Genomic DNA, 27,873 nt, shown 5'->3' on the forward strand with positions numbered 1-27,873 from the left:
AACTAAAGCTTAGAAGATTTTTTGGAAGTGTGACTAAAAGAATGCAATTTGTGTACTTGATGCTGGATGATTCTGGCATGAGCAACCACTATGGATATCAGGGATTGTAAGGTAAATGTTTATTGAACAGGAAAAATGTTTGAATGATTTGTCTGCAGGACGGAGAACACTTAGCTAGGACCGGTTCCACACTGGAAGACAGGGAGACTGTTAAAGGGTGTCTTTTACTGGAGAACTGGTTCAGCAGTGGAAGGAGTCAGTTTCTTGCTTTGTGAAAGAAGAAAGCAATCGAGGAGAGGTACAAGCGCAGACCTGGTGGTTGACTGTTTGGCGTTTCAGAGAGTCAATTGTGATCAGTAGTGTTACTCTCCTTAGCAGGAGGAGGTGAATGGAGGGTGGGCAGGAAGGCTAGTAGTGGAAATGGGCCACAAGTGGGTGATCTGAACAGGATCAGCAAGGAGGACAAGAGCAAGACGCCAGGAGAGGAAATCCACAAGGCCGAAGGATCAGCGTGGAAGCAGAACACAGAGGATCTACCTCATAGAGGTGGAAGGAGAAGATCGAAGGTAAGCTATATAACAAATAGTTTGTAATATAATGGAGCACCCAGTCTGGTGTAGTTACCACAAGTAGCAGTAAACCATCTGGGACCTGTCTCTGGGAATCCATTCCACTAAATCCTGCTTTTTGATGAGGGTAATTCACATCACCTGGAAGCTGCACCTGCTGATAACACCTTACAGAAGAAGAGGAGAAGCAGAACCCAAGAAGCAGCACACAGGCCTGTTGGTACGACAGTCCTTGTACTTAAGAATTTGAAGAGGTGTAACTGCTGTCTTTTATTTATGCAAGACCAAAAACATATATATACATTTACAAATGTAGCGCTTTTTGGTATCTAAGGCTAGATTTAGCACTCTGGGTTCTATTTATTTAATGTTACACCCCAAGAAACGGGATTCACTACATTTCCCATGAACCACCAGGTACTGATTTGTCATAGAGAATTAAACTTAGTTGATATATATACAGTATATAGTGCAGACCAAAAGTTTGGACACACCTTCTAATTGAATTCAGTTAGGATTATATATATATATATATATATATATATATATATATATATATATATATATATATATATATATATATATATATATATATATATATATATATATATAGATATATAGATAGATAGATAGATGTAAAGGGTTACACCCTCCCCATCTTAAATGTCTAGATGTCCCCATCAGACAATTCTCTATGTGGTGAAAGAGTTGACAAACTCTCCTAGAAGCCCAACGGTTTACACAAAATATAAACTAGAGTTTTATCTCTGACTGCAACTTCACAGCTTCAAGGTACAAATACATTTGCACCAAAAGTACATCCATACCAAACTTTGCAGACAAGTCAGTGATACATGCAATTTTCATATTTTGAGGGCTTTGCAAAAGTTCCAGCAGAAAAAAGCTCAATAGCACGAGGGCCGCAGCCACTTTCAAAACACCCTTTGAACCTCCCAAGACTTACACCAACGTCTCTTGGATCTATACCCAACAATAAACATCCATCTTGAATTGACCTTGCAGTTTTGACAGCTTATTGCCTATGCATGATCAAATTCCTCCTTGAGATTTTAAGGTATAAAAATTTGAGTTTGCTCATAAGTCATGGGGGATCAAAAGTTATCACAATCCTGACTTTTTGTGCATGTTGAAGGGGGTGAGGCCAGGACTAGAAATTTGACTACCCACCAAAGAAGAAAAAAAGAACTGTTACAACTCATAGAAAATCATGTCTCCGAGACTCATGACAGCAGGAAGTGGAATGTTTTACTCTGAAAAGTTAATATTTAGTTGGTTTCTTAACCAAGAATTTAAGGATGTTTTAGAGATTTTTCTCAAGCTAAAAACTATTTTCTCAAATTCGCTTGACTTGAACAAGTAGAAACCGTGGCTACACTGGCAAAATCAATTAGGGAAAACAATTCCAGTCGGTCTGTTCAATAATCCCGTCCCTCACTTCCGACTTCCATCATGGCACCTTGAACGATTTAGTGCCTCACTATGTGTCCTGTCTGCCTTTGTTGATTTCAAATCCAATGTGAACATAAGAGTTAGAGGAACAGCCTCAATCAGACAAACAACTTTTGGCCAGAAAGGATTTTTTAATGAATCACATCAGTGGGACTCTAAACAACAAACTGCCAAGGTAAATAAATACATTTCACAAGAAGAAGAGCTGTCCAAGCCAGATATATTTTTTTACATTGTAACAGCTTCTTTTTTAAAAGGTCTTTTTAGATGTAATTATTGACTTTATATCATTCTTAGGTTACATTTGTTCATGTTAATTATATTTAATTAATGGATAAATTTCCCTTGTAATGAAAAATATCGTTGAAATATTGTAGAGAATCATCCACCACATTGACTGATGAAATGTTTTTAATGAATCTTTTAATGACAAAATAGAAAGTCAAAAAACACTTTGAGAACACAAAACGAAATCATTGTTTTAATTTACATGAATTATTACATTTAGTGTTTAGTTCTGAAGCAAATAAAAGGAGCATGATTGACATCTAAAAACTAACAGACACTTTCAGTTCACCCTTTTTTAATCAGGTTACCTTCTAATATAGTCATGAGTACAAGAAAATAACAGAGCCTAACATTTCACTGTAACATTTTCCATTGTGACTGTTTAACTGACTCAAAAATTGCCATCTGTGTATTTAAATATTTTTTTCAAACTTTTAAAACAAAAAAAGATAAAGCATAAAAGCCTAAATGCAATTAAAACAGTAATATTTGAAATGGCATCATTTTAAATACATACCCGAGCAAACAAAGCATTTAATTTACTTAAATTATAGAGTTAGTCATTAAAATGTCCTTTTCCTGTTGGATCACCACAGTTTCTGATCCTTGTTAGTTTCTGGTCCAGATTTTTAACTCTATTCCAATTTTAGCTGTTTTTATTCTCTTCATCAAGGTGTGCTTTATTTGTTGGGTCTTGAAACAGTATATTATTGGGTTGACTGCAGCAGGAAGTATACTGTACAGCAGAATTAATAAAATGCGAGCATCTACACTAAAAGAAAATCCAACTGTGTTAGTGATATAAACAAAGCACCTAGGGAGATAGAAAAGACATGTTATGAAAATTTGTGGAGTACAAGTTTCCAGAATTCTGCTGCGTCCTGCAGTATTAGATATTTTTAAAATGACTATAATAACAGAAACATAAGAAATCAGGATAAATGCAAGAGGCACCAGGAGACAAAACATAGCGATACAAAGGGTAACAATCACTGCAATCTTCCGATCATTTCCACATGCTTGATTTGTTATTGAGATGTGGTCACAGTAGCACTGGGTAATAATATTTGACTCACAGTAAGGTAAACTGAGGGCTTGGAATATTACAATCAGCATCAAAGGCAGGGGTATAAACCAAGCAAATCCACAAAGAGCAAATATGATATTATTTGTGATTAGGACAGGGTATCGCAGTGGAAAACAAATTGCTATAAATCTATCAAGAGCCATTACCATTAACAAAAATGACATCACTGAACCTAAATAGTGAACAAAGAACATTTGTGTAAAACACTCATAAAATGAAATGATGCTGTTTCCAAACCAATATTTTGAAACGATCTTTGGGAGTGTAACAGTCCCAAATGATAAATCACTCAGTGCAAGGTGACAAAAGACCAAGTACGTAGGTTTTTGAAGAGATTTTTCATAGATGACAAACACCAAGATGAAAATATTTCCTACTAAAATAGCTAGATAGACTATGAAAAGTACAGCAGATGCAGGGCCATAGTATGACGGTGACAGTCCAGGGAACCCAAGGATGAAAAAGTTGTGTATCCTTGTAATGTTTGAGCTGAGCACCATTATCTCAACTCCCTGCGAAGAAGTGTTATAAATTTATTCATTTTAAATTGTATTTAAATGTCACCACAACATTAGTAAAGATATAATTAATCTGTATTATAATGCCTCTTAGGCCGCTAAACCATTGAGTTAATTATTTGAATAGTATTAAAGGTAATTTTACTTACCTATATAGCACATTTTCAGCAACACGGCAATACAAAGTGTTTTACAGGAATTAAAAGAAAATACAAACAAAATAAAACAGAGGAAAGAGCAAAAGAAGAAAAATAATGTACTGTAATGTTGATTTAAAGTATGTAAACCAGACAAAACCCTATTCAGGGTTGGTTGATAAGTATAACTAAGTATTCTCTGATCTAATTCATTTTCTGGGTTGGAAGAATATTAGTCTAATATATAGTTGTGTTGGGTCTATTTTAGTTCCTAACCTGCAAGGAATCAACCAGAGACACAAATTGCTTTTCTACAGAAAAGGGAAGCTGAGCCAGACGCGGAGAACCGCCGTCAAGCACTGTCTGTGGTCAACTCCGTCGGCTCTCAGTCCCCAACTGCCTTTTATTATGATTACAAAGAAAGAGGTTGGCTTTTCACACAATGGATCAAAGACCTTAACTACAGGATGATCTGGAACCTGCTGTTGACATGCCCTTACAAGGACACGAGGCTGACCATTACCAATCAGTTTCACAGGAAGCTGATAAAACAATCAGCCAAGGACCACAGTAGCTAAAAAGATAGTAGATTGATCAAATCAGCTGAGGACACAGGAATGTGTAAATGTTTCTAGCCTCCAGGCAAACATCCTAAAAACAGTTAATGATGTACTACAAAGAAAATAAACTAAGTAAGAAGCTAAGTAAAAATCACATAGAATAATAATATGAAAACATAATCTTTCAAAATAAATGTATAAGTAGCTAAACCTAAATAATAGAATTCTTCTAACAAGTTGCTAAGGTAGTTTTTCTGGATTCTAAGTTTGTTCTAATTCCTGTTCTGGGTTGCTAAATAAGTGTAAGTCAGTATTCTCTGGACTGTCTAAGTATGCTCTAAATTTGTAAAAGTAATGAGTACTCCACAATTTCCAAGTAATAAAAACTAAACTAAGAGCTTTTCTACAAAAATATATATTTCCATGTATACTTTTTGTAAATCCGTAAATCTCTATATAATTACCTATTATTGATGAATAAACTCAAGACAAATTAACAAATAATATTTGACACTTTGTAATGAAACTGTTTTCTATTTTAGAAACAAACTGTCCAGCGAATATTATTTGCTCACAAGCTTTTATGATTTGACATGGTGCAGCCCCTGATGGTAACTGAGAATGTTATATAGAATAATCTTACCTCAATATGGCAGCTCAACAAGTGACGACTTGGAGTAAAGACTGGTTCACAGCTAATCTGTGCTGGTTTTATCCAGCCAGGTGCATCCTCTCCAGGACTTATTCCCACAAGAACAGTAAAGGTTTTCAGATGTTTAGAATGTATCTTTTCATATCATTCTTATTTTTCCTATACCCTTAAAAATGGCTTTCACTGTGCACGATTATTCACCTTGTAAAAGGCTGTACAGTATTTAGACTAATAGAGTTTTATTTTTGGATTTACAAGCAATGTTTGTTTTTTATAAGCATTTTTTGGCTCAAGAGACCATGACTGTGACTTGATGGCTGAATAGAAAAAAGAGAAAAAGGGAAGACAGACAGTAAATGGGGAGGAGGGAAAGCACTGGAAATAACCTTTACTAAACTATAACAAATTAAAGGTTTGAGAAAAACTGGGTTTTGATAATTCTATTAGTGTAAAACAATCTAGTCCAGGTTTGATGAGCCTACGTTATTCAAATGCTTAAACAACAGCAGACTAAAGGAGTTAAGTGCAGTGAAAAATTAACTCCAATTGTCCTTTAATTATTTTCTGAGTCGGAAACTTCAGCCTGAAGCCAACTTCAGCTTTGTATCACCCTGTTCATGCAAATCCAAGAGCCCACTCCATTCTGTTAAATAAATAGTAAGAGATTTAATATGCGCTGTGTGGCTGAAATATAGTAGACTACAATTCTAAAACCGTACAGAAAATGGCCGTCATCATCCACAACTTCTTATGTTCACTGATTGGCCTTGTAGAAAATCTGCCAGAAGGAATCCAAGCAAAAGGGAGAAAACACACCCTGTGCAGTAAGTGAAATGTTATTCAAGAGGAATTGCAAAGGAAGACAATGGGCAGGCTAGGTCATTCAAAAATGTTTGAATGATTTGTCTGCAGGACGGAGAACACTTAGCTAGGACCAGATCCACACTGGAAGACAGGGAGACTGTTAAAGGGTGTCTTTTACTGGAGAACTGGTTCAGCAGTGGAAGGAGTCAGTTTCTTGCTTTGTGAAAGAAGAAAGCAATCGAGGAGAGGTACAAGCGCAGACCTGGTGGTTGACTGTTTGGCGTTTCAGAGAGTCAATTGTGATCAGTAGTGTTACTCTCCTTAGCAGGAGGAGGTGAATGGAGGGTGGGCAGGAAGGCTAGTAGTGGAAATGGGCCACAAGTGGGTGATCTGAACAGGATCAGCAAGGAGGACAAGAGCAAGTCGCCAGGAGAGGAAATCCACAAGGCCGAAGGATCAGCGTGGAAGCAGAACACAGAGGATCTACCTCATAGAGGTGGAAGGAGAAGATCGAAGGTAAGCTATATAACAAATAGTTTGTAAATATAATGGAGCACCCAGTCTGGTGTAGTTACCACAAGTAGCAGTAAACCATCTGGGACCTGTCTCTGGGAATCCATTCCACTAAATCCTGCTTTTTGATGAGGGTAATTCACATCACCTGGAAGCTGCACCTGCTGATAACACCTTACAGAAGAAGAGGAGAAGCAGAACCCAAGAAGCAGCACACAGGCCTGTTGGTACGACAGTCCTTGTACTTAAGAATTTGAAGAGGTGTAACTGCTGTCTTTTATTTACGCAAGACCAAAAACATATATATACATTTACAAATGTAGCGCTTTTTGGTATCTAAGGCTTGATTTAGCACTCTGGGTTCTATTTATTTAATGTTACACCCCAAGAAACGGGATTCACTACATTTCCCATAAACCACCAGGTACTGATTTGTCATAGAGAATTAAACTTAGTTGATATATATATAGCCCTGCGACAGCCTGGAGACCTGTCCAGGGTGTACCCCGCCTCTCGCCCGGAACGTTAGGTGGGGATGGGCACCAGCAACCCTCCCGACCCCATTAGGGACGAAGGGTGAATAGAAAATGGATGGATGGATGGATATATATATGTATATATATATATATATATATATATATATATATATATATATATATATATATATATATATATATATATATATATATATATATATATATATATATATATATATATATATATATATATATATATATATATATATATATATATATATATATATATATATATATATATATATATATATATATATATATATATATTTTGCAAAAGTTACAGCAGAAAAAAGCTCAATAGCATGAGGGCCGCAGCCACTTTCAAAACACCAGTTAAACCTCCCAAGACTTACACCAACGTCTCTTTGATCCATACCCAACAATAAACATCCATCTTGAATTGACCTTGCAGTTTTGATAGCTTATTGTCTATGCATGATAAAATTCCTCCTTGAGATTTTAAGGTATTAAAATTTGAGTTTGCTCATAAGTCATGGGGAATATAAAGTTAGCAAAATCCTGACTTTTTGTGCATATAGAAGGGGGTGAGGCCAGGACTCAAAATTTGACTACACAACAACAACAAAAAAAGAACTGTTACAACTCGTAGAAAAGCATATCTCCAAGACTCATGACAGCAGGACGTGGAATGTTTTACTCTGAAAAGTTAAAATAATAGTCCCGATGGATCCATTAAAACATGGCTGAAAATTATCCTATTCTGAGCCAGCATATTTATAAAAATGTTTATTAATGTGAGATTTAGTAGGTTTTTTTTCCAAAGATTTGCTTTGATACAACTGCCATTTCTTCCAGTAAAAAGACAGAGAGAGAAGGGGAGGAAGATATATAGCAAAAATCTCAAGGGATACAAACAGTAAAGGAGATTTTCCATCAAAGAGAAAAATGTTTTATTTGCACTCCACAAAACAGCTGTTCAGCAGACTACAGCCACAATATTTAACTTTGGTTTAAATATTCTACAACTGTATACTTTATTTATCTGGTGTTTTCCTTTCTCTTCACAATGCTGTTTGTTTGGTAATATTTTCTGTCAGATCTCTGAATTTGTACCGGCACTGCAGTATTTCTGAGTAACTTAGACACATGAATAAAACAAAAATTATGAAAATATTTAATTTTTCTTACAGCCAACAAGAATGTGAGTAATGTGATCTATCAAATCAGCATGCTGAAAAGAAACTGAGACAAGCCACTGTTTGCTGATGTTGTTCTCATTTTATTTTTTTAAAATTCATGGATAATTGAGATGGTGTTTTTAACATGATATTATAATATACAAAGATAAGGACACCACTTATAATTAATGCACTGGTCTGTTCAATGTGAATTGCTGAAACCTGGACTTTTCTATGTAGAACTGTTTCATCAAACACTCTCTGATGTCTTTAGCTCTTAGGCAATATATGAGTGGGTTTATCATTGGAGGGACAAGGCTATAAAGCATTATGATTACTATTCGTATATCAGCACTAAAATTAATCCCCGCTTGACTAGTGAAATACACAAAACATCGAGGTACATAATAAAGTGAGATGATTATCAGCTGAGTACTACATGTAGACAGAGTCTTTCCACAGTTTCCCAAATTTGTTACCTTACCTATTTCTATAAAAATTAAGCAGTATGAGAGAAGTATAAAGGCCAGAGGTCCTAACAGTATAATCATTGCACCCACAAAAGCTGGGGTAGAATAAGGGGTTCTGTCTGTGCAGGCCAGAACTGTTATTCCAACATGATCACAGTAACAGTGATTGATTATGTTTGTTGCACAGTAAGGAAGAGGATATGCTCTAATCACTATCATTAAAGGCATTGGAATAGCAATAATCCATGCAGTCACACTGAGAATATGGACTGTGAATTTTGTAACAATAGCTGTATATCGGAGTGGATGACAGACAGCACAGTACCTATCAAAAGCCATCAGCAAAAATATAAAAGAATTTACTGAACCTAAATAGTGAACAAAGTACATCTGGACAAAACAAGCAGTAAAGGAAATGTTTCCTGATTGAAACCAGTATCTACTGATGATTTTAGGTAAAGCTGTTGTGCTAAAGAGAAGATCACAGGCAGACACGTTTAAAATGATGTAGTACACTGGTTTGTGAAGACTCTTGTTGGTTGCAAATAGGAAAAAAACTACAGCATTTGCTTTTACAGTTACCACATAGACTAAGAATAATACAGCAGAAGTAAGACCGTAATATTGTGGATGAAGTCCAGGAAATCCAGTTAGTATGAATTCAGTTACTCTGCTTCGATTCCCTTCTGACATCATCTTGAAGAAAATACCTTTAAAAACTGAAAAGCACACAATAGATCAATCTGAATCCTTAATTGACACAAAGAATTTGCTTTGCAGTAATAAGTTCTGATATAACTAATCACAAATTATTGTTCTGTTGTAAACTATTCATAGTATAACTACTGATTTAAAGTTTGATATCCTTGCTTGTCACATTTTTGCCAAGTTATGGGTTCTCATACTAATAAGTAAATGCAGTTGTAGCTTAGATGACTAAATTTGCTTCTTTTCACACATACCTTTCACAAAAGGTGCACCAACGTTCTCTGATTTCTCACCAGGCGCTTGTCTGCTTAAAACCCCTCCTTCAATACACCTTTTGAATCAGGCAGTTATTGTTCATCCTCTTTGCTTTCTCTAGGGATTTCTGATGTTTTCATTTTAGTCCTCATTTGGGTGATAGTTTTCATCCCTAACATGAATAACGATTCATATTTTATTGATTATGATTATAGTAGATGTGATGCTTTCTCAAGACTTTCGGTAATACCTTGCCTACCTTAGCAGGCCGCCAGTTTTCCTACGTTGTTGCCATTTGTCTGCTGGGTTAATATTTCTACACAGTTTTTTATTATTATTATTATTTCAAAACATTACAGTAGTCTCAAAAGGCAAGTGCAAATTACTTTCCTTGTTAAAATGACAAAGACTGACAGATGAATTCCATAAAAATTAAATGATTTGCTATTCAAAATGCTATCCTAGTACACAGGTGGGCAGTTTGAAAATTTGGAATATAAAAAATTGGAAAGGTTTTATTGCTCCATAATTTATTTTGCTGGTAAGCATATTTCATTTGAATGAAAGTTTGCATTCCTGGATCCTTGAAATACATCCAAAACATAAGACAGTACAAGAAATAGAATTTTTTTTGCTCATAGACAACATGAGAGCGGTGGACAAAGTAACTGATAGACAAACAGTACTTTTGAAATATTTCTGCTGCGTATTTGTTAACTGCTCTCTCCCAACAAAAATATGAATGGCACTACATGTTGCTATCCTTAATTTTTTAATTACTACAAGGAGCTTTACAGAGTATTCTGTGCAATTCTTTTGAAAAATTTGCACAGAATCAAAACCTTCTTCTTCCTTGTCAGTCAGAGAATGTACATATGATGTCTGGAATTTTACTGAACTCTTTCAAATACACCACATAGTTTTCACATCTTGTCTTACATTCCTCTAATTTGTCTGATACTTTCTAAAATGTCAGGAAATAACTTCTTACTTAAATTATAGAAGATACCTTGCAAGTGCTTTTACAGATTTGGAGAAAGTATCTAATATGTTCTAGTAAAGATCCAAAGGATACATGAAGAAAATTAAATCTCTTTTTTGCAGCCTTTGCCTGCACAGTCATTTACCATGCTAGCCTTATCACCTACAGAGGACGAATAAAAATTTTGTAGGTGCTTAGCTTTAAGTTCATCTGTGAATGGAAAAAGTAGATTTGTAAATTGAATAATGACTTTTTATGAAGGTAAACAAACACAAGGGGAAAGTAGAAAAAAATCAGCAGAATTTTCTAATTGATGTTATCCAGCTTTTTGGACTTTTCCTTGAAACGAACATTAAAATAGTTTGTAGAGAATGACAAGAATTTGAAAAGAAATCCCCAGAGAGCTCAATGGAGGTAAAACAGATTGAATAATGCTAATGGTTCAGGAGTCCCACTAGAGTAAACAACTGCATTTTATGATAAGCCCAGTGAGTATTTAAAGTGATGGTAATAGAGGACTGCTAATATCCCCAGTGTTCAATAGAGGTCTCAGAGCATATGTTTCGTCTTACCTGAGTGGATTTTGTGATCCACACAGCACCCAAAGTCTATGTAACTAATAAGTATGGGATGTGAACATTGTGAGAATTTCAAACTGTCAGCTTTTACACATTGTGATTATCATTATTTATGAGAGCAATAGTTTTAGACTACTAATAGCGTAAGCATATCTGTAGGACAGATTGAAATATTTAACCGCATTAAAAGTTTTACATTGTCTTGTTTTTACTTTTTAACCTGAAAAGCTATTATGAAGTGACAAAAATTTTCCAGTATAAATAAACAATGATCTGCAACAAGAGTGTATATTTAAATAAAATACATTTTAAATGGAAAATATATATATTTGTATTTCATTTTGGTGAAATATTTGACTTCTCTTAGTTAGAGGTGTAAAATTGTAAAGAGGAAAATAAACTATTTTGCAATAGTCAATTATTTATCAATTATTTTTCTCCTCAAATAATTGATTCAAAATGTTTCCACCTTTTTGACATTTTTAAGAGATTCTTATTAAGAAAATTGAGGTTGAAACATTTTGTCACTCTCTACAAGTTTTCAATTGTTTGTGTCACGCATCCATGTGGAAATAAGATATTTAAGGGAACTAAAAGAGTAATGCAGATCCCAGAGTGAAAATTTCATCCTTGCATAATCCATCCATCCATCCATCCATTTTCTTTACACCCTTCTTCCCTAAATGGGGTCGGGAGGGTTGCTGGTGAGGCGGGGTATACACCCTGGACAGGTCGCCAGTCTGTCGCAGGGCAACACAAAGACTTACAAGACAAACAACCATGCACACACACACACTCACACCTAGGGAGAATTTAGAGAAACCAATTAACCTGACAGTCATGTTTTTGGACTGTGGGAGGAAGCCGGAGAACCCGGAGAGAACCCACGCATGCACAGGGAGAACATGCAAACTCCATGCAGAAAGATCCCCGGCCGGGAATCGAACCCAGGACCTTCTTGCTGCAAGGCAACAGCTCTCTTGCATAATCCAGTTGATAGCAAATATGAAATTTCTCATCTTTTAGCCCACCTGTAACCTGACCTATAACTCCAAACACATCATAGATGTAACACAAACAATGGCCTACCGTTCATGATAATGAACATGTAGTCTACACATATGTTGTTGTGTTGACCTTTGAACTCTTGTGCAGGCTTTATGTACATGTTCCATACTGTATTTTTAGCACTACTTAACAAGAGTAAAAATCATGTTTTGAGTCATTCTTGATGTTTCTGTGTGGATGAAATTTTTTGGAATCAACACAATATAAATGTTGGGTTTTTTTTGAAACTGTCAACATTTTTTGGGAAAAACATTCCTCTGTATTTGTGACTAGAATGCCAGTGAATGTATATTTTGAATGTTAAACATTTAAAATCTTTAAAGAAAAGAGTTTCTTTAATGCACAAATACGTAACATCGGAAAAAGTATGTTTGTACAATAGTTTAACAAGGAACAATGTTGCATAAGATTGTTTTCAGTTGAGGACTTTCAAAGGTGCATTGTGGGAAAACTAGCACACTAATTACACCCTTGAGATGACAACTGGCATGAGACCTCATTTAGCTTCCTCATAACATTCATGTGTGGTGTTTTTATGTGTCAGGTTTGAAAACAAAACATGAAAACTTTGAACTACTGTAAACTCATTTATCACAAATTGTATTCATATAACTAGTCACATGAATAAAACCGCTAAACAAAAGGGAAGAAGGGATGAAAAAAGTTAATATGGAATTTATTGGTGACGAGAGAAAAGAAAATTTCTATATATTTATATTTATTTGTGAAGATAAATCCTGACTGTTTGAATGGTGGCCTTGCTGTGTCACCGTTTACCTGGGGTGGAAATTTTACAGTGAAAGATTGTGAGAATTGAATTGAATTGAATTGAATTGAATTGAATTGAATTGAATTGAATTGAATTGAATTGAATTGAATTGAATTGAATTGAATTGAATTGAATTGAATTGAATTGGACTCAGCTCCTTCAGACTAGCCAGCTCCTTTGAGCTAGCCATCAGCAATTAGCAAACATCTGGTGGAACTGCACATCTGCTGAGATCATTAAACAAGCTACTTAGTGAAACGCTGGTAAAAGAAATAAAGAGATGTCATGATGACTTCCAGAAGATGAAGTTTCAAAAAAAGCAAGAGTTTTTAAAGAGACAGGGGTCCAATTTCTAAGTGTAAACTCACGACATCAGATTTACAGGACATATATAGCATTTTTCATATCAAATGAAGGTAACATGGTTACTTGATTGTGCTATAAAATGCATAATATTGCTCCTTTAACATAAAAACTCTTGAACTGGCAATTCTGTTCTGATTGACTGAATAATTGCTTTTTATTTAAGGATTGTAGCTCTATGCTTGTTCAGGAGAAGTTATTTCTGCAAAGTTACTGATGTAATTGGCTGTGTTTCCTCAGATAGAAAACTTTTAAGCAGTTGGAATAAACTCAACTTGGCCGTAATGGTTTAATAATGATTTTGGAATGTATATGATGTGCTTTGAATCTGCAAAGTGCACTGTTTGATTAGTGCACAATGTTTGATATGAACTGGCTCTGAAGGGAATAAACCGAAAACAAATTGACTTGAAATTAACTCAACTGAAAAGAAATGATTATGTCACATAGACTCTCCAAATCTGCCTTAGTCAGTGTTGTTTTTTACTTATTGCACATTCTGAAAAATATTGGAAATTAAAAAAATAACAAAATGTGACCATCATTACATTCCTGTAATGCTGTACTTTTAAAACAATGGATGACACTGTCTGTGAAATGGCCAGCATTTTTTTCCCACTTATATTATGAATGTGTTGGAAGAGTAAGAAAAAGAAAGGATTTCATGAAAGGAATGTTTTATCTCTGCATCTCTGCAAGTTTGCACCACTCACAATTGGTGCAAACTTGCTTCATCTTTCACATAGTTTAGGTAATGTCTAACAATAATTAACCATTTTGTGTTGAGTTGATTTAGACATGTAGTTTCTTTGGTTAGCAAAGTTTAGAGTCATTTAGCAGCCTGATGTGAAATACCTATAAAAGTAATGCTTTTTACTGGAAAGAGGTCTAAAGGTTAGGCCAGCCTCCATTTCAGCACAATTAACAAATGCTAGTGCTGCCACCTGCTGGGAGAAAAAGGAAATACTCATTGTTCCATTTTGATACAGCTTGAAATTTGTTTATTTAGATCACTTTGGTGTTATTAGAGTGATCTACACTTTAACAACAACAATGTGTTTTATAGCTTGAGATGCTATCTCTCCTCTTTACCACCAGAGGACCAATTGCTCAGATTTTAGATTTATAGTTAGATTTTATGTCATAGTTAACCTTACAGGTTATGTATGTTTGCATATAGTTGCTGTTAATTGTAACTGCTGTCTTTTATTTGTGCAAGACCAGAAAAAATATATATATACATTTACAAATGTAGTGCTTTCTGGTATCTAAGACTAGATTTAGCGCTCTGGGTTCTATTTATTTAATGTTACACCCCAAGAAACGGGTTTCACTACATTTCCCATGAACCACCAGGTACTGATTTGTCATAAAGCTTTAAACTTAGTTGATATATATATATATATATATGTAAAGGGTTACACCCTCCCCATCTTAAATGTCTAGATGTTCCCATCAGACAATTCTCTCTATGTGGTGAGAGAGTTTAATAAACTCTCCTAGCTGGAAGCTCAACGGTTTACACAAAATATAAACTAGAGTTTTCTCTCTGACTGCAACTTCACAGCTTCAAGGTACAAATACTCTTGTACCAAAAATACATCCATACCAAACTTTGCAGACAAGTCAGTGATACATGCAATTTTCATATTTTGAGGGCTTTGCCAAAGATACAGCAGAAAAAAGCTCAATAGCATGAGGGCCGCAGCCACTTTCAAAACACCCGTTGAACCACCCAAGACTTACACCAACGTCTCTTTGATCCATACCCAACAATAAACATCCATCTTGAATTTACCTTGCAGTTTTGACAGCTTATTGCCTATGCATGATCAAATTCCTCCTTGAGATTTTAAGGTATAAAAATTTGAGTTTGCTCATAAGTCATGGGGGATCTAAAGTTATCAAAATCCAGATTTTTTGTGCATATTGAAGGGGGTGAGGCCAGGACTCAAAATATGACTACTCACCAAAGAAGAAAAAAAGAATTGTTACAACACGTAGAAAAGCATGTCTCCAAGACTCATGACAGCAGGACGTGGAATGTTTTACTCTGAAAAGTTAATATTTAGTCCCCATGGATCCATTAAAACATGGCTGAAAATTTTATTCTGTTAGATCTCTGAATTTTTACCAGCACTGTAGTATTTCTGAGTAACTTAGACACAGGAATAAAACAAAAATTATGAAAATATAAAATTTTTCTCACAGCCAACAAGAATGTGAGTAATGTGATCTATCAAATCAGCATGCTGAAAAGAAACTGAGACAAGCCACTGTTTACTGATATTGTTCTCATTTTATTTTTTTAAAAATCATGGATAATTGAGATGTTGCTTTTAACATGATATTATAATATACAAAGATAAGGACACCACTTATAATTAATGCACTGGTCTGTTCAATGTGAATTGCTGAAACCTGGACTTTTCTATGTAGAACTGTTTCATCAAACACTCTCTGATGTCTTTAGCTCTTAGGCAATATATGAGTGGGTTTATCATTGGAGGGACAAGGCTATAAAGCATTATGATTACTATTCGTATATCAGCACTAAAATTAATCCCCGCTTGACTAGTGAAATACACAAAACATCGAGGTACATAATAAAGTGAGATGATTATCAGCTGAGTACTACATGTTGACAGAGTCTTTCCACAGTTTCCCAAATTTGTTACCTTACCTATTTCTATAAAAATTAAGCAGTATGAGAGAAGTATAAAGGCCAGAGGTCCTAACAGTATAATCATTGCACCCACAAAAGCTGGAGTAGAATAAGGGGTTCTGTCTGTGCAGGCCAGAACTGTTATTCCAACATGATCACAGTAACAGTGATTGATTATATTTGATGCACAGTAAGGAAGAGGATATGCTCTAATCACCATCATTAAAGGGATTGGAATAGCAATAATCCATGCAGTCACACTAAGAATATGGACTGTGAATTTTGTAACAATAGCTGTATATCGGAGTGGATGACAGACAGCACAGTACCTATCAAAAGCCATCAGCAAAAATATAAAAGAATTTACTGAACCTAAATAGTGAACAAAGTACATCTGGACAAAACAAGCAGTAAAGGAAATGTTTCCTGATTGAAACCAGTATCTACTGATGATTTTAGGTAAAGCTGTTGTGCTAAAGAGAAGATCACAGGCAGACACGTTTAAAATGATGTAGTACACTGGTTTGTGAAGACTCTTGTTGGTTGCAAATAAGAAAATAACTACAGCATTTGCTTTCACAGTTACCACATAGACTAAGAATAATACAGCAGAAGTAAGACCGTAATATTGTGGATGAAGTCCAGGAAATCCAGTTAGTATGAATTCAGTTACTCTGCTTCGATTCCCCTCTGACATCATCTAGAAGAAAATACCTTTAAAAACTGAAAAGCACACAATAGATCAATCTGAATCCTTAATTGACACAAAGAATTTGCTTTGCAGTAATAAGTTCTGATATAACTAATCACAAATTATTGTTCTGTTGTAAACTATTCATAGTATAACTACTGATTTAAAGTTTGATATCCTTGCTTGTCACATTTTTGCCAAGTTATGGGTTCTCATACTAATAAGTAAATGCAGTTGTAGCTTAGATTACTAAATTTGCTTCTTTTCACACATACCTTTCACAAAAGGTGCACCAACGTTCTCTGATTTCTCACCAGGTGCTTGTCTGCTTAAAACCCCTCCTTCAATACACCTTTTGAATCAGGCAGTTATTGTTCATCCTCTTTGCTTTCTCTAGGGATTTCTGATGTTTTCATTTTTGTCCTCATGTGGGTGATAGTTTTCATCCCTAACATGAATAACGATTCATATTTTATTGATTATGATTATAGTAGATGTGATGCTTTCTCAAGACTTTCGGTAATACCTTGCCTACCTTAGCAGGCAGCCAGTTTTCCGACGTTGTTGCCATTTGTCTGCTGGGTTAATATTTCTACACAGTTTTTTTTTTATTATTATTATTTCAAAACATGAAGCCTAGGCGAAAATTCAAGCTGGGAGACAAAACACAGCCGTCACACATCAGACACTCACCACGCTCCCGCCGCAGCCAATCAGGACAGGTGCGCCGCACCGCTTCAGCCTATCGTCGTTCACGGATCCCTTCAAAGGACAAGCTTCCCCGGATCTTCTCGCTCGTCAGCCGTGCTTCGACCCACCTCCTCCCAATCTCCACCATCATCCCAGGGACATCTTCCTAGCTCCCTCTCTGCTCCTTGGTTCAAGGCTCCGTTCCACCACCAGTATTCGGACCGGGGGGAAGACTACCCTGAACTAAACCTGGACCGATCACCTGCCTGGTGATCCTCAGCTCACAAGTCTTCCGCCGGGTTCGAGCGCCAAAGTTTCTGTATCATTAAATCTTCTAACTGCTTCTCTTTCTCTGTGTGAGTCTATCCAGATTGAAATTACAGTAGTCTCAAAAGGCAAGTGCAAATTACTTTCCTTGTTAAAAGTAGCAAAGACTGACAGATGAATTCCATAAAAATTCAATGATTTGCTATTTAAAATGCTATTCTGCTACACAGGTGGGCAGTTTGAAAATTTAGAATATAAAAAATTGGAAAGGTTTTATTGCCCCATAATTTATTTTGCTGCTAAGCATATTTCATTTGAATGAAAGTTTGCATTCTTGGATCCTTGAAATACATCCAAAACATAAGACAGTACAAGGAATAGATTTTTTTTTGCTCATAGACAACATGAGAGCGGTGGACAAAGTAACTGATAGACAAACAGTACTTTTGAAATATTTCTGCTGCGTATTTGTTAACTGCTCTCTCCCAACAAAAATATGAATGGCACTACATGTTGCTATCCTTAATTTTTTAATTACTACAAGGAGCTTTACAGAATATTCTGTGCAAATTTTAAAAAAAATTTGCACAGAATTAAAACCTTCTTCTTCCTTGTCAGTCAGAGAATGTACATATGATGTCTGGAATTTTACTGAACTCTTTCAAATACACCACATAGTTTTCACATCTTGTCTTACATTCCTCTAATTTGTCTGATACTTTCTAAAATGTCAGGAAATAACTTCTTACTTAAATTCTAGAAGATACCTTGCAAGTGCTTTTACAGATTTGGAGAAAGTATCTAATATGTTCTAGCAAGCCCTGCGACAGACTGGCGACCTGTCCAGGGTGAACCCCGCCTCTCGCCCGGGACGCAGCTGGAGATAGGCACCAGCAACCCTCCCGACCCCATTTAGGGAAGAAGGGTGTAAAGAAAATGGATGGATGGATGGATGTTCTAGCAAAGATCCAAAGGATACGTGAAAAAAATTAAATCTCTTTTTTGTAGCTTTTGCCTGCACAATCATTTAGCATGCTAGCCTTATCACATATAGAGGATGAATAAAAATTTAGTAGGTGCTTAGCTTTAAGTTCATCTGTGAATGGAAAAAGTAGATTTGTAAATTGAATATTGACTTTTTATGAAGGTAAACAAACACAAGGGGAAAGTAGAAAAAAATCAGCAGAATTTTCTAATTGATGTTATCCATCTTTTTGGACTTTTCCTTGAAACGAACATTAAAATAGTTTGTAGAGAATGACAAGAATTTGAAAAAAAATCCCCAGAGAGCTCAATGGAGGTAAAACAGATTGAATAATGCTAATGGTTCAGGAGTCCCACTAGAGTAAACAACTGCATTTTATGATAAGCCCAGTGAGTATTTAAAGTGATGGTAATAGAGGACTGCTAATATCCCCAGTGTTCAATAGAGGTCTCAGAGCATATGTTTCGTCTTACCTGAGTGGATTTTGTGATCCACACAGCACCCAAAGTCTATGTAACTAATAAGTATGGGATGTGAACATTGTGAGAATTTCAAACTGTCAGCTTTTACACATTGTGATTATCATTATTTATGAGAGCAATTGTTTTAGACTACTAATAGCGTAAGAATATCTGTAGGACAGATTGAAATATTTAACCGCATTAAAAGTTTTACATTGTCTTGTTTTTACTTTTTAACCTGAAAAGCTATTATGAAGTGACAAAAACTTTCCAGTAAACAAACAATGATCTGCAACAAGAGTGGATTTTAAAATAAAATACATTTTAAATGGAAAATATATATATTTGTATTTCATTTTGGTGAAATATTTGACTTCTCTTAGTTAGAGGTGTAAAATTAGAAAGAGGAATATAAACTATTTTGCAATAGTCAATTATTTATCAATTATTTTTCTCCTCAAATAATTGATTCAAAATGTTTCCACCTTTTTAACATTTTTAAGAGATTCTTATTAAGAAAATTGAGGTTGAAACATTTTGTCACTCTCTACAAGTTTTCAATTGTTTGTGTCACGCATCCATGTGGAAATAAGATATTTAAGGGAACTAAAAGAGTAATGCAGATCCCAGAGTGAAAATTTCATCCTTGCATAATCCATCCATCCATCCATCCATTTTCTTTACACCCTTCTTCCCTAAATGGGGTCGGGAGGGTTGCTGGTGCCTATCTCCAGCTGCGTTCCGGGCGAGAGGCGGGGTACACCCTGGACAGGTCGCCAGTCTGTCGCAGGGCAACACAAAGACTTACAAGACAAACAACCACGCACACACACACTCACACCTAGGGAGAATTTAGAGAAACCAATTAACCTGACAGTCATGTTTTTGGACTGTGGGAGGAAGCCGGAGAACCCGGAGAGAACCCACGCATGCACAGGGAGAACATGCAAACTTCATGCAGAAAGATCCCCGGCCGGGAATTGAACCCAGGACCTTCTTGCTGCAAGGCAACAGCTCTCTTGCATAATCCAGTTGATAGCAAATATGAAATTTCTCATCTTTTAGCCCACCTGTAACCTGACCTATAACTCCAAACACATCATACATGTAACACAAACAATGGCCTACCGTTCATGATAATGAACATGTAGTCTACACATATGTTGTTGTGTTGACCTTTGAACTCTTGTGCAGGCTTTATGTACATGTTCTATACTGTATTTTTAGCACCAACAAGAGTAAAAATCATGTTTTGAGTCATTCTTGATGTTTCTGTGTGGATGAAACTTTTTTGGAATCAACACAATATAAATGTTGGGGGTTTTTTGAAACTGTCAACAATTTTTGGGAAAAACATTCCTCTGTATTTGTGACTAGAATGCCAGTGAATGTATATTTTGAATATTAAACATTTAAAATCCTTAAAGAAAAGAGTTTCTTTAATGCACAAATACGTAACATCGGAAAAAGTATGTTTGTACAATAGTTTAACAAGGAACAATGTTGCATAAGATTGTTTTCAGTTGAGGACTTTCAAAGGTCCATTGTGGGAAAACTAGCACACTAATTACACCCTTGAGATGACAACTGGCATGAGACCTCATTTAGCTTCCTTATAACATTCATGTGTGGTGTTTTTATGTGTCAGGTTTGAAAAAAAAAACATGAAAACTTTGAACTACTGTAAACTCATTTATCACAAATTGTATTCATATATCTAGTCACATGAATAAAACCGCTAAACAAAAGGGAAGAAGGGATGAAAAAAGTTAATATGGAATTTATTGGTGATGAGAGAAAAGAAAATTTCTATATATTTATATTTATTTGTGAAGATAAATCCTGACTGTTTGAATGGTGGCCTTGCTATGTCACCGTTTACCTGGGGTGGAAATTTTACAGTGAAAGATTGTAATAATTGAATTGAATTGAATTGAATTGAATTGAACTGAATTGAATTGGACTTAGCTCCTTCAGACTAGCCAGCTCCTTTGAGCTAGCCATCAGCAATTAGCAAACATCTGGTGGAACTGCACATCTGCTGAGATCATTAAACACGCTACTTAGTGAAACGCTGGTAAAAGAAATAAAGAGATGTCATGATGACTTCCAGAAGATGAAGTTTCAAAAAAAGCAAGAGTTTTTAAAGAGACAGGGGTCCAATTTCTAAGTGTAAACTCACGACATCAGATTTACAGGACATATATAGCATTTTTCATATCAAATGAAGGTAACATGGTTACTTGATTGTGCTATAAAATGCATAATATTGCCCCTTTAACATAAAAACTCTTGAACTGGCAATTCTGTTCTGATTGACTGATTGATTGCTTTTTATTTAAGGATTGTAGCTCTATGCTTGTTCGGGAGAAGTTATTTCTGCAAAGTTACTGATGTAATTGGCTGTGTTTCCTCAGATAGAAAACTTTTAAGCTGTTGGAATAAACTCAACTTGGCCGTAATGGTTTAATAATGATTTTGGAATGTATTTGATGTGCTTTGAATCTGCAAAGTGCACTGTTTGATAAGTGCACAATGTTTGATATGAACTGGCTCTGAAGGGAATAAACCGAAAACAAATTGACTTGAAATTAACTCAACTGAAAAGAAATGATTATGTCACATAGACTCTCCAACTCTGCCTTAGTCAGTGTTGTTTTTTACTTATTGCACATTCTGAAAAATATTGGAAATTAAAAAAATAACAAAATGTGACCATCATTACATTCCTGTAATGCTGTACTTTTAAAACAATGGATGACACTGTCTGTGAAATGGCCAGCATTTTTTCCCACTTATATTATGAATGTGTTGGAAGAGTAAGAAAAAGAAAGGATTTCATGAAAGGAATGTTTTATCTCTGCATCTCTGCAAGTTTGCACCACTCACAATTGGTGCAAACTTGCTTCATCTTTCACATAGTTTAGGTAATGTCTAACAATAATTAACCATTTTGTGTTGAGTTGACTTAGACATGTAGTTTCTTTGGTTAGCAAAGTTTAGAGTCATTTAGCAGCCTGATGTGAAATGCCTATAAAAGTAATGCTTTTTACTGGAAAGAGGTCTAAAGGTTAGGCCAGCCTCCATTTCAGCACAATTAACAAATGCTAGTGCTGCCACCTGCTGGGAGAAAAAGGAAATACTCATTGTTCCATTTTGATACAGCTTGAAATTTGTTAAGTCAGGTCACTTTGGTGTTATTAGAGTGATCTACACTTTAACAACAACAATGTGTTTTATAGCTTGAGATGCTATCTCTCCTCTTTACCACCAGAGGACCAATTGCTCAGATTTTAGATTTATAGTTAGATTTTATGTCATAGTTAACCTTACAGGTTATGTATGTTTGCATATAGTTGCTGTTAATTGTAACTGCTGTCTTTTATTTGTGCAAGACCAAAAAAAATATATATATACATTTACAAATGTAGTGCTTTCTGGTATCTAAGACTAGATTTAGCGCTCTGGGTTCTATTTATTTAATGTTACACCCCAAGAAACGGGTTTCACTACATTTCCCATGAACCACCAGGTACTGATTTGTCATAAAGCATTAAACTTAGTTGATATATATATATATATATATATATATATACATACATATATATATATACATACATATATATATATATATATATATATATATATAGATAGATAGATAGATAGATAGATAGATAGATAGATAGATAGATAGATAGATAGATAGATAGATAGATAGATAGATAGATAGATAGATAGATAGATAGATAGATAGATAGATAGATAGATAGATAGATAGATAGATAGATAGATAGATAGATAGATAGATAGATAGATAGATAGATAGATAGATAGATAGATAGATAGATAGATAGATAGATAGATAGATAGATAGATAGATAGATAGATAGATAGATAGATAGATAGATAGATAGATAGATAGATAGATAGATAGATAGATAGATAGATAGATGTAAAGGGTTACACCCTCCCCATCTTAAATGTCTAGATGTTCCCATCAGACAATTCTCTCTATGTGGTGAGAGAGTTTAATAAACTCTCCTAGCTGGAAGCCCAACGGTTTACACAAAATATAAACAGGAGTTTTCTCTCTGACTGCAACTTCACAGCTTCAAGGTACAAATACTCTTGTACCAAAAATACATCCATACCAAACTTTGCAGACAAGTCAGTGATACATGCAATTTTCATATTTTGAGGGCTTTGCCAAAGATACAGCAGAAAAAAGCTCAATAGCATGAGGGCCGCAGCCACTTTCAAAACACCCGTTGAACCACCCAAGACTTACACCAACGTCTCTTTGATCCATACCCAACAATAAACATCCATCTTGAATTTACCTTGCAGTTTTGACAGCTTATTGCCTATGCATGATCAAATTCCTCCTTTAGATTTTAAGGTATAAAATTTTGAGTTTGCTCATAAGTCATGGGGGATCTAAAGTTATCAAAATCCTGACTTTTTGTGCATGTTGAAGGGGGTGAGGCCAGGACTCAAAATATGACTACTCACCAAAGAAGAAAAAATTAATTGTTACAACACGTAGAAAAGCATGTCTCCAAGACTCATGACAGCAGGACGTGGAATGTTTTACTCTGAAAAGTTAATATTTAGTCCCCATGGATCCATTAAAACATGGCTGAAAATTTTATTCTGTTAGATCTCTGAATTTTTACCAGCACTGCAGTATTTCTGAGTAACTTAGACACAGGAATAAAACAAAAATTATGAAAATATTTAATTTTTCTCACAGCCAACAAGAATGTGAGTAATGTGATCTATCAAATCAGCATGCTGAAAAGAAACTGAGACAAGCCACTGTGTCATTGTCATTTAATTTTTTTTAAAATTCATGGATAATTGAGATGGTGTTTTTAACATGATATTATAATATACAAAGATAAGGACACCACTTATAATTAATGCACTGGTCTGTTCAATGTGAATTGCTGAAACCTGGACTTTTCTATGTAGAACTGTTTCATCAAACACTCTCTGATGTCTTTAGCTCTTAGGCAATAGATGAGTGGGTTTATCATTGGAGGGACAAGGCTATAAAGCATTATGATTACTATTCGTAAATCAGCACTAAAATTAATCCCCACATGATTAGCAAAATACACAAAACATCGAGGTACATAATAAAGTGAGATGATTATCAGCTGAGTACTACATGTTGACAGAGTCTTTCCACAGTTTCCAAAATTTGTTACCTTACCTATTTCTATAAAAATTAAGCAGTATGAGAGAAGTATAAAGGCCAGAGGTCCTAACAGTATAATCATTGCACCCACCAAAGCTGGAACAGAGTAAGGGGTTCTGTCTGTGCAGGCCAGAACTGTTATTCCAACATGATCACAGTAACAGTGATTGATTATGTTTGATGCACAGTAAGGAAGAGGATATGCTCTAATCACCATCATTAAAGGGATTGGAATAGCAATAATCCATGCAGTCACACTGAGGATATGGACTGTGAATTTTGTAACAATAGCTGTATATCGGAGTGGATGACAGACAGCACAGTACCTATCAAAAGCCATCAGCAAAAATATAAAAGAATTTACTGAACCTAAATAGTGAACAAAGTACATCTGGACAAAACAAGCAGTAAAGGAAATGTTTCCTGATTGAAACCAGTATCTACTGATGATTTTAGGTAAAGCTGTTGTGCTAAAGAGAAGATCACAGGCAGACACATTTAAAATGATGTAGTACACTGGTTTGTGAAGACTCTTGTTGGTTGCAAATAAGAAAAAAACTACAGCATTTGCTTTCACAGTTACCACATAGACTAAGAATAATACAGCAGAAGTAAGACCGTAATATTGTGGATGAAGTCCAGGAAATCCAGTTAGTATGAATTCAGTTACTCTGCTTCGATTCCCCTCTGACATCATCTTGAAGAAAATACCTTTAAAAACTGAAAAGCACACAATAGATCAATCTGAATCCTTAATTGACACAAAGAATTTGCTTTGCAGTAATAAGTTCTGATATAACTAATCACAAATTATTGTTCTGTTGTAAACTATTCATAGTATAACTACTGATTTAAAGTTTGATATCCTTGCTTGTCACATTTATTTTGCTAAGTAATGCGTTGTTATTCTAATAAGTAAATGCAGATGTAGCTTAGATGAGTAAATTTGCTTCTTTTCACACATACCTTTCACAAAAGGTGCACCAACGTTCTCTGATTTCTCACCAGGTGCTTGTCTGCTTAAAACCCCTCCTTCAATACACCTTTTGATGCAGGCAGTTATTGTTCATCCTCTTTGCTTTCTCTAGGGATTTCTGATGTTTTCATTTTAGTCCTCATTTGGGTGATAGTTTTCATCCCTAACATGAATAACGATTCATATTTTATTGATTATGATTATAGTAGATGTGATGCTTCCTCAAGACTTTCGGTAATACCTTGCCTACCTTAGCAGGCAGTGATGGCATAGTTTCTTTGAAAAAGTAACTTTAATTGGACTACTGATTACTCCTTGAAAAAGTAACTTAGTTAGATCACTGACTACTTGATTTGGAAAGTAAGTAAGTTATATTAAAAGTAACTTTTTAGTTACTTTCATGAGCTGCTAACAACGCTCTGCCTCCTGTGAAAATCACATTGAGCTTTGTCAATACTTAATTCTAAGCTATTTTATAATGGTAACATCAACAATGTGTCTACACTGATAAGGTTGAACTGAAAAGGAGATTGTACAAAAAACAGTACAAAAAAATAAAAAACGTGAGTAATTTGTGTGGTCCACTGTTGTCTGGAAAACTCTTAGATGGATTTTAAAGCCCCCCTCCACTCCCCCCCTCTGTTACGGCCCTGCGTTTGGAGTCACAGTGCAGCGCACAGAGCTCTTCCTGCAGCTCCACAGCTCAGATGGCTACACAGATTTGTGACACTTATCTTAATATTCATAATTATAGTGGCGTTATGTTGCCATTATAATTATTGGCAACTACGGACACGTTCATTCGTGGCTGTTTTCACGTTTATTGCGCCGTTCATATTAGTCTCGATTTTTACCGTTTTCTGGAGCGCATCGCGAAGCTCGACGTCATTCAGACAGAGGTAATATATTAACTTGACATTAAAAACACAGCGGGACGGATCGTCCGGGAAATGATGGACAGGAGAGACTGAGTAAGACTACGTTAATGACGGACAAATTCTGGGATTTATTATGAGTCTCTGTTTATTCCAAAGCCCAAATGAGCAACTTCACGTTCAAAACGAGGCCAAAAAGGAGCAACCCGCCACTCATTAAATTTGCAAGCGACTTAAAAAAAAATGAAGCCCAAAGCCGCTTGCAATAATCGGACTTGGCGACAGAAACTGAAAATAGTTCCAGTTTTTCCACCAACAAAATGCGCATCTCCCTCTATTGTTTACATTTCTGTCGCATAGAGACGTCGGTCACTCGACAAGACGCGTAGAGGAAATACGATTAAATTACAAAAGAAGATAGTAACGCACAGTAACGCAAAAATGATTTTGATAAGTAACTGTAGTCTGACTACTGGATTTGAAATAGCAACGCGTTAGATTACTCCTTACTGAAAAAAGTGGTCCGACGTCAGTAACGCGTTACAAATTAACGCGTTACTGACATCACTGTTATCAGGCAGTCAATTTTCCTATGTTGCTGTCAATTGTCTGCTGGGTTAATATTTCTGCACAATTTATTTTTTTTCTAAATATTACAGTGGTCTCTAAAGGCAAGTGCAAATTACTTTCCTTGTTAAAAGTGACAAAGACTGACAAATGAATTGCATAAAAATTCGGCTATTCAAAATGCTGTCCTGGTACACAGATGGGCAGTTTGAAAATTTGGAATATAAAAAATTGGAAAGGTTTTATTGCCCCATTATTTATTCTACTAGTAAACATACTATTTCATTTGAATGAAAGTTTGCATTCCTGGATCCTTGAAATACATCCAAAACATAAGACAGTACAAGGAATAGATTTTGTTTTGTATTAAATTCTAGAAGATACCTTGCAAGTGCTTTTACAGATTTGGAGAAAGTATCTAATATGTTCTAGCAAGCCCTGCGACAGACTGGCGACCTGTCCAGGGTGAACCCCGCCTCTCGCCCGGGACGTAGCTGGAGATAGGCACCAGCAACACTCCCGACCCCATTTAGGGAAGAAGGGTGTAAAGAAAATGGATGGATGGATGGATGTTCTAGCAAAGATCGAAAGGATACGTGAAGAAAATTAAATCTCTTTTTTGTAGCTTTTGCCTGCACAATCATTTAGCATGCTAGCCTTATCACATATAGAGGATGAATAAAAATTTAGTAGGTGCTTAGCTTTAAGTTCATCTGTGAATGGAAAAAGTAGATTTGTAAATTGAATATTGACTTTTTATGAAGGTAAACAAACACAAGGGGAAAGTAGAAAAAAATCAGCAGAATTTTCTAATTGATGTTATCCATCTTTTTGGACTTTTCCTTGAAACGAACATTAAAATAGTTTGTAGAGAATGACAAGAATTTGAAAAAAAATCCCCAGAGAGCTCAATGGAGGTAAAACAGATTGAATAATGCTAATGGTTCAGGAGTCCCACTAGAGTAAACAACTGCATTTTATGATAAGCCCAGTGAGTATTTAAAGTGATGGTAATAGAGGACTGCTA

General features: G+C 35.4%; 4 protein-coding genes across 4 annotated transcripts; all 4 read right to left on the reverse strand.

Annotated features, from left to right (window-relative positions):
- Positions 1-2,936: 2,936 nt before the first annotated feature.
- Positions 2,937-3,914, reverse strand: LOC122832581 (olfactory receptor 52E8-like). Its single transcript, XM_044119470.1, has one exon. The coding sequence runs from the start codon at positions 3,912-3,914 to the stop codon at positions 2,937-2,939; it is 978 nt and encodes a 325-aa protein (XP_043975405.1).
- A 4,544-nt stretch (positions 3,915-8,458) lies between these two features.
- LOC122832413 (olfactory receptor 2AT4-like) lies at positions 8,459-9,439 on the reverse strand. The gene has a single exon (XM_044119154.1). The coding sequence runs from the start codon at positions 9,437-9,439 to the stop codon at positions 8,459-8,461; it is 981 nt and encodes a 326-aa protein (XP_043975089.1).
- Positions 9,440-15,850: 6,411 nt separating this feature from the next.
- LOC122832522 (olfactory receptor 2AT4-like) lies at positions 15,851-16,831 on the reverse strand. The gene has a single exon (XM_044119342.1). The coding sequence runs from the start codon at positions 16,829-16,831 to the stop codon at positions 15,851-15,853; it is 981 nt and encodes a 326-aa protein (XP_043975277.1).
- A 7,313-nt stretch (positions 16,832-24,144) lies between these two features.
- LOC122832554 (olfactory receptor 2AT4-like) lies at positions 24,145-25,125 on the reverse strand. Its single transcript, XM_044119423.1, has one exon. The coding sequence runs from the start codon at positions 25,123-25,125 to the stop codon at positions 24,145-24,147; it is 981 nt and encodes a 326-aa protein (XP_043975358.1).
- Positions 25,126-27,873: the final 2,748 nt, after the last annotated feature.

The sequence above is a fragment of the Gambusia affinis genome, linkage group LG06, assembly GCF_019740435.1.
Source record: "Gambusia affinis linkage group LG06, SWU_Gaff_1.0, whole genome shotgun sequence".
NCBI classification, from domain to species: domain Eukaryota; kingdom Metazoa; phylum Chordata; class Actinopteri; order Cyprinodontiformes; family Poeciliidae; genus Gambusia; species Gambusia affinis.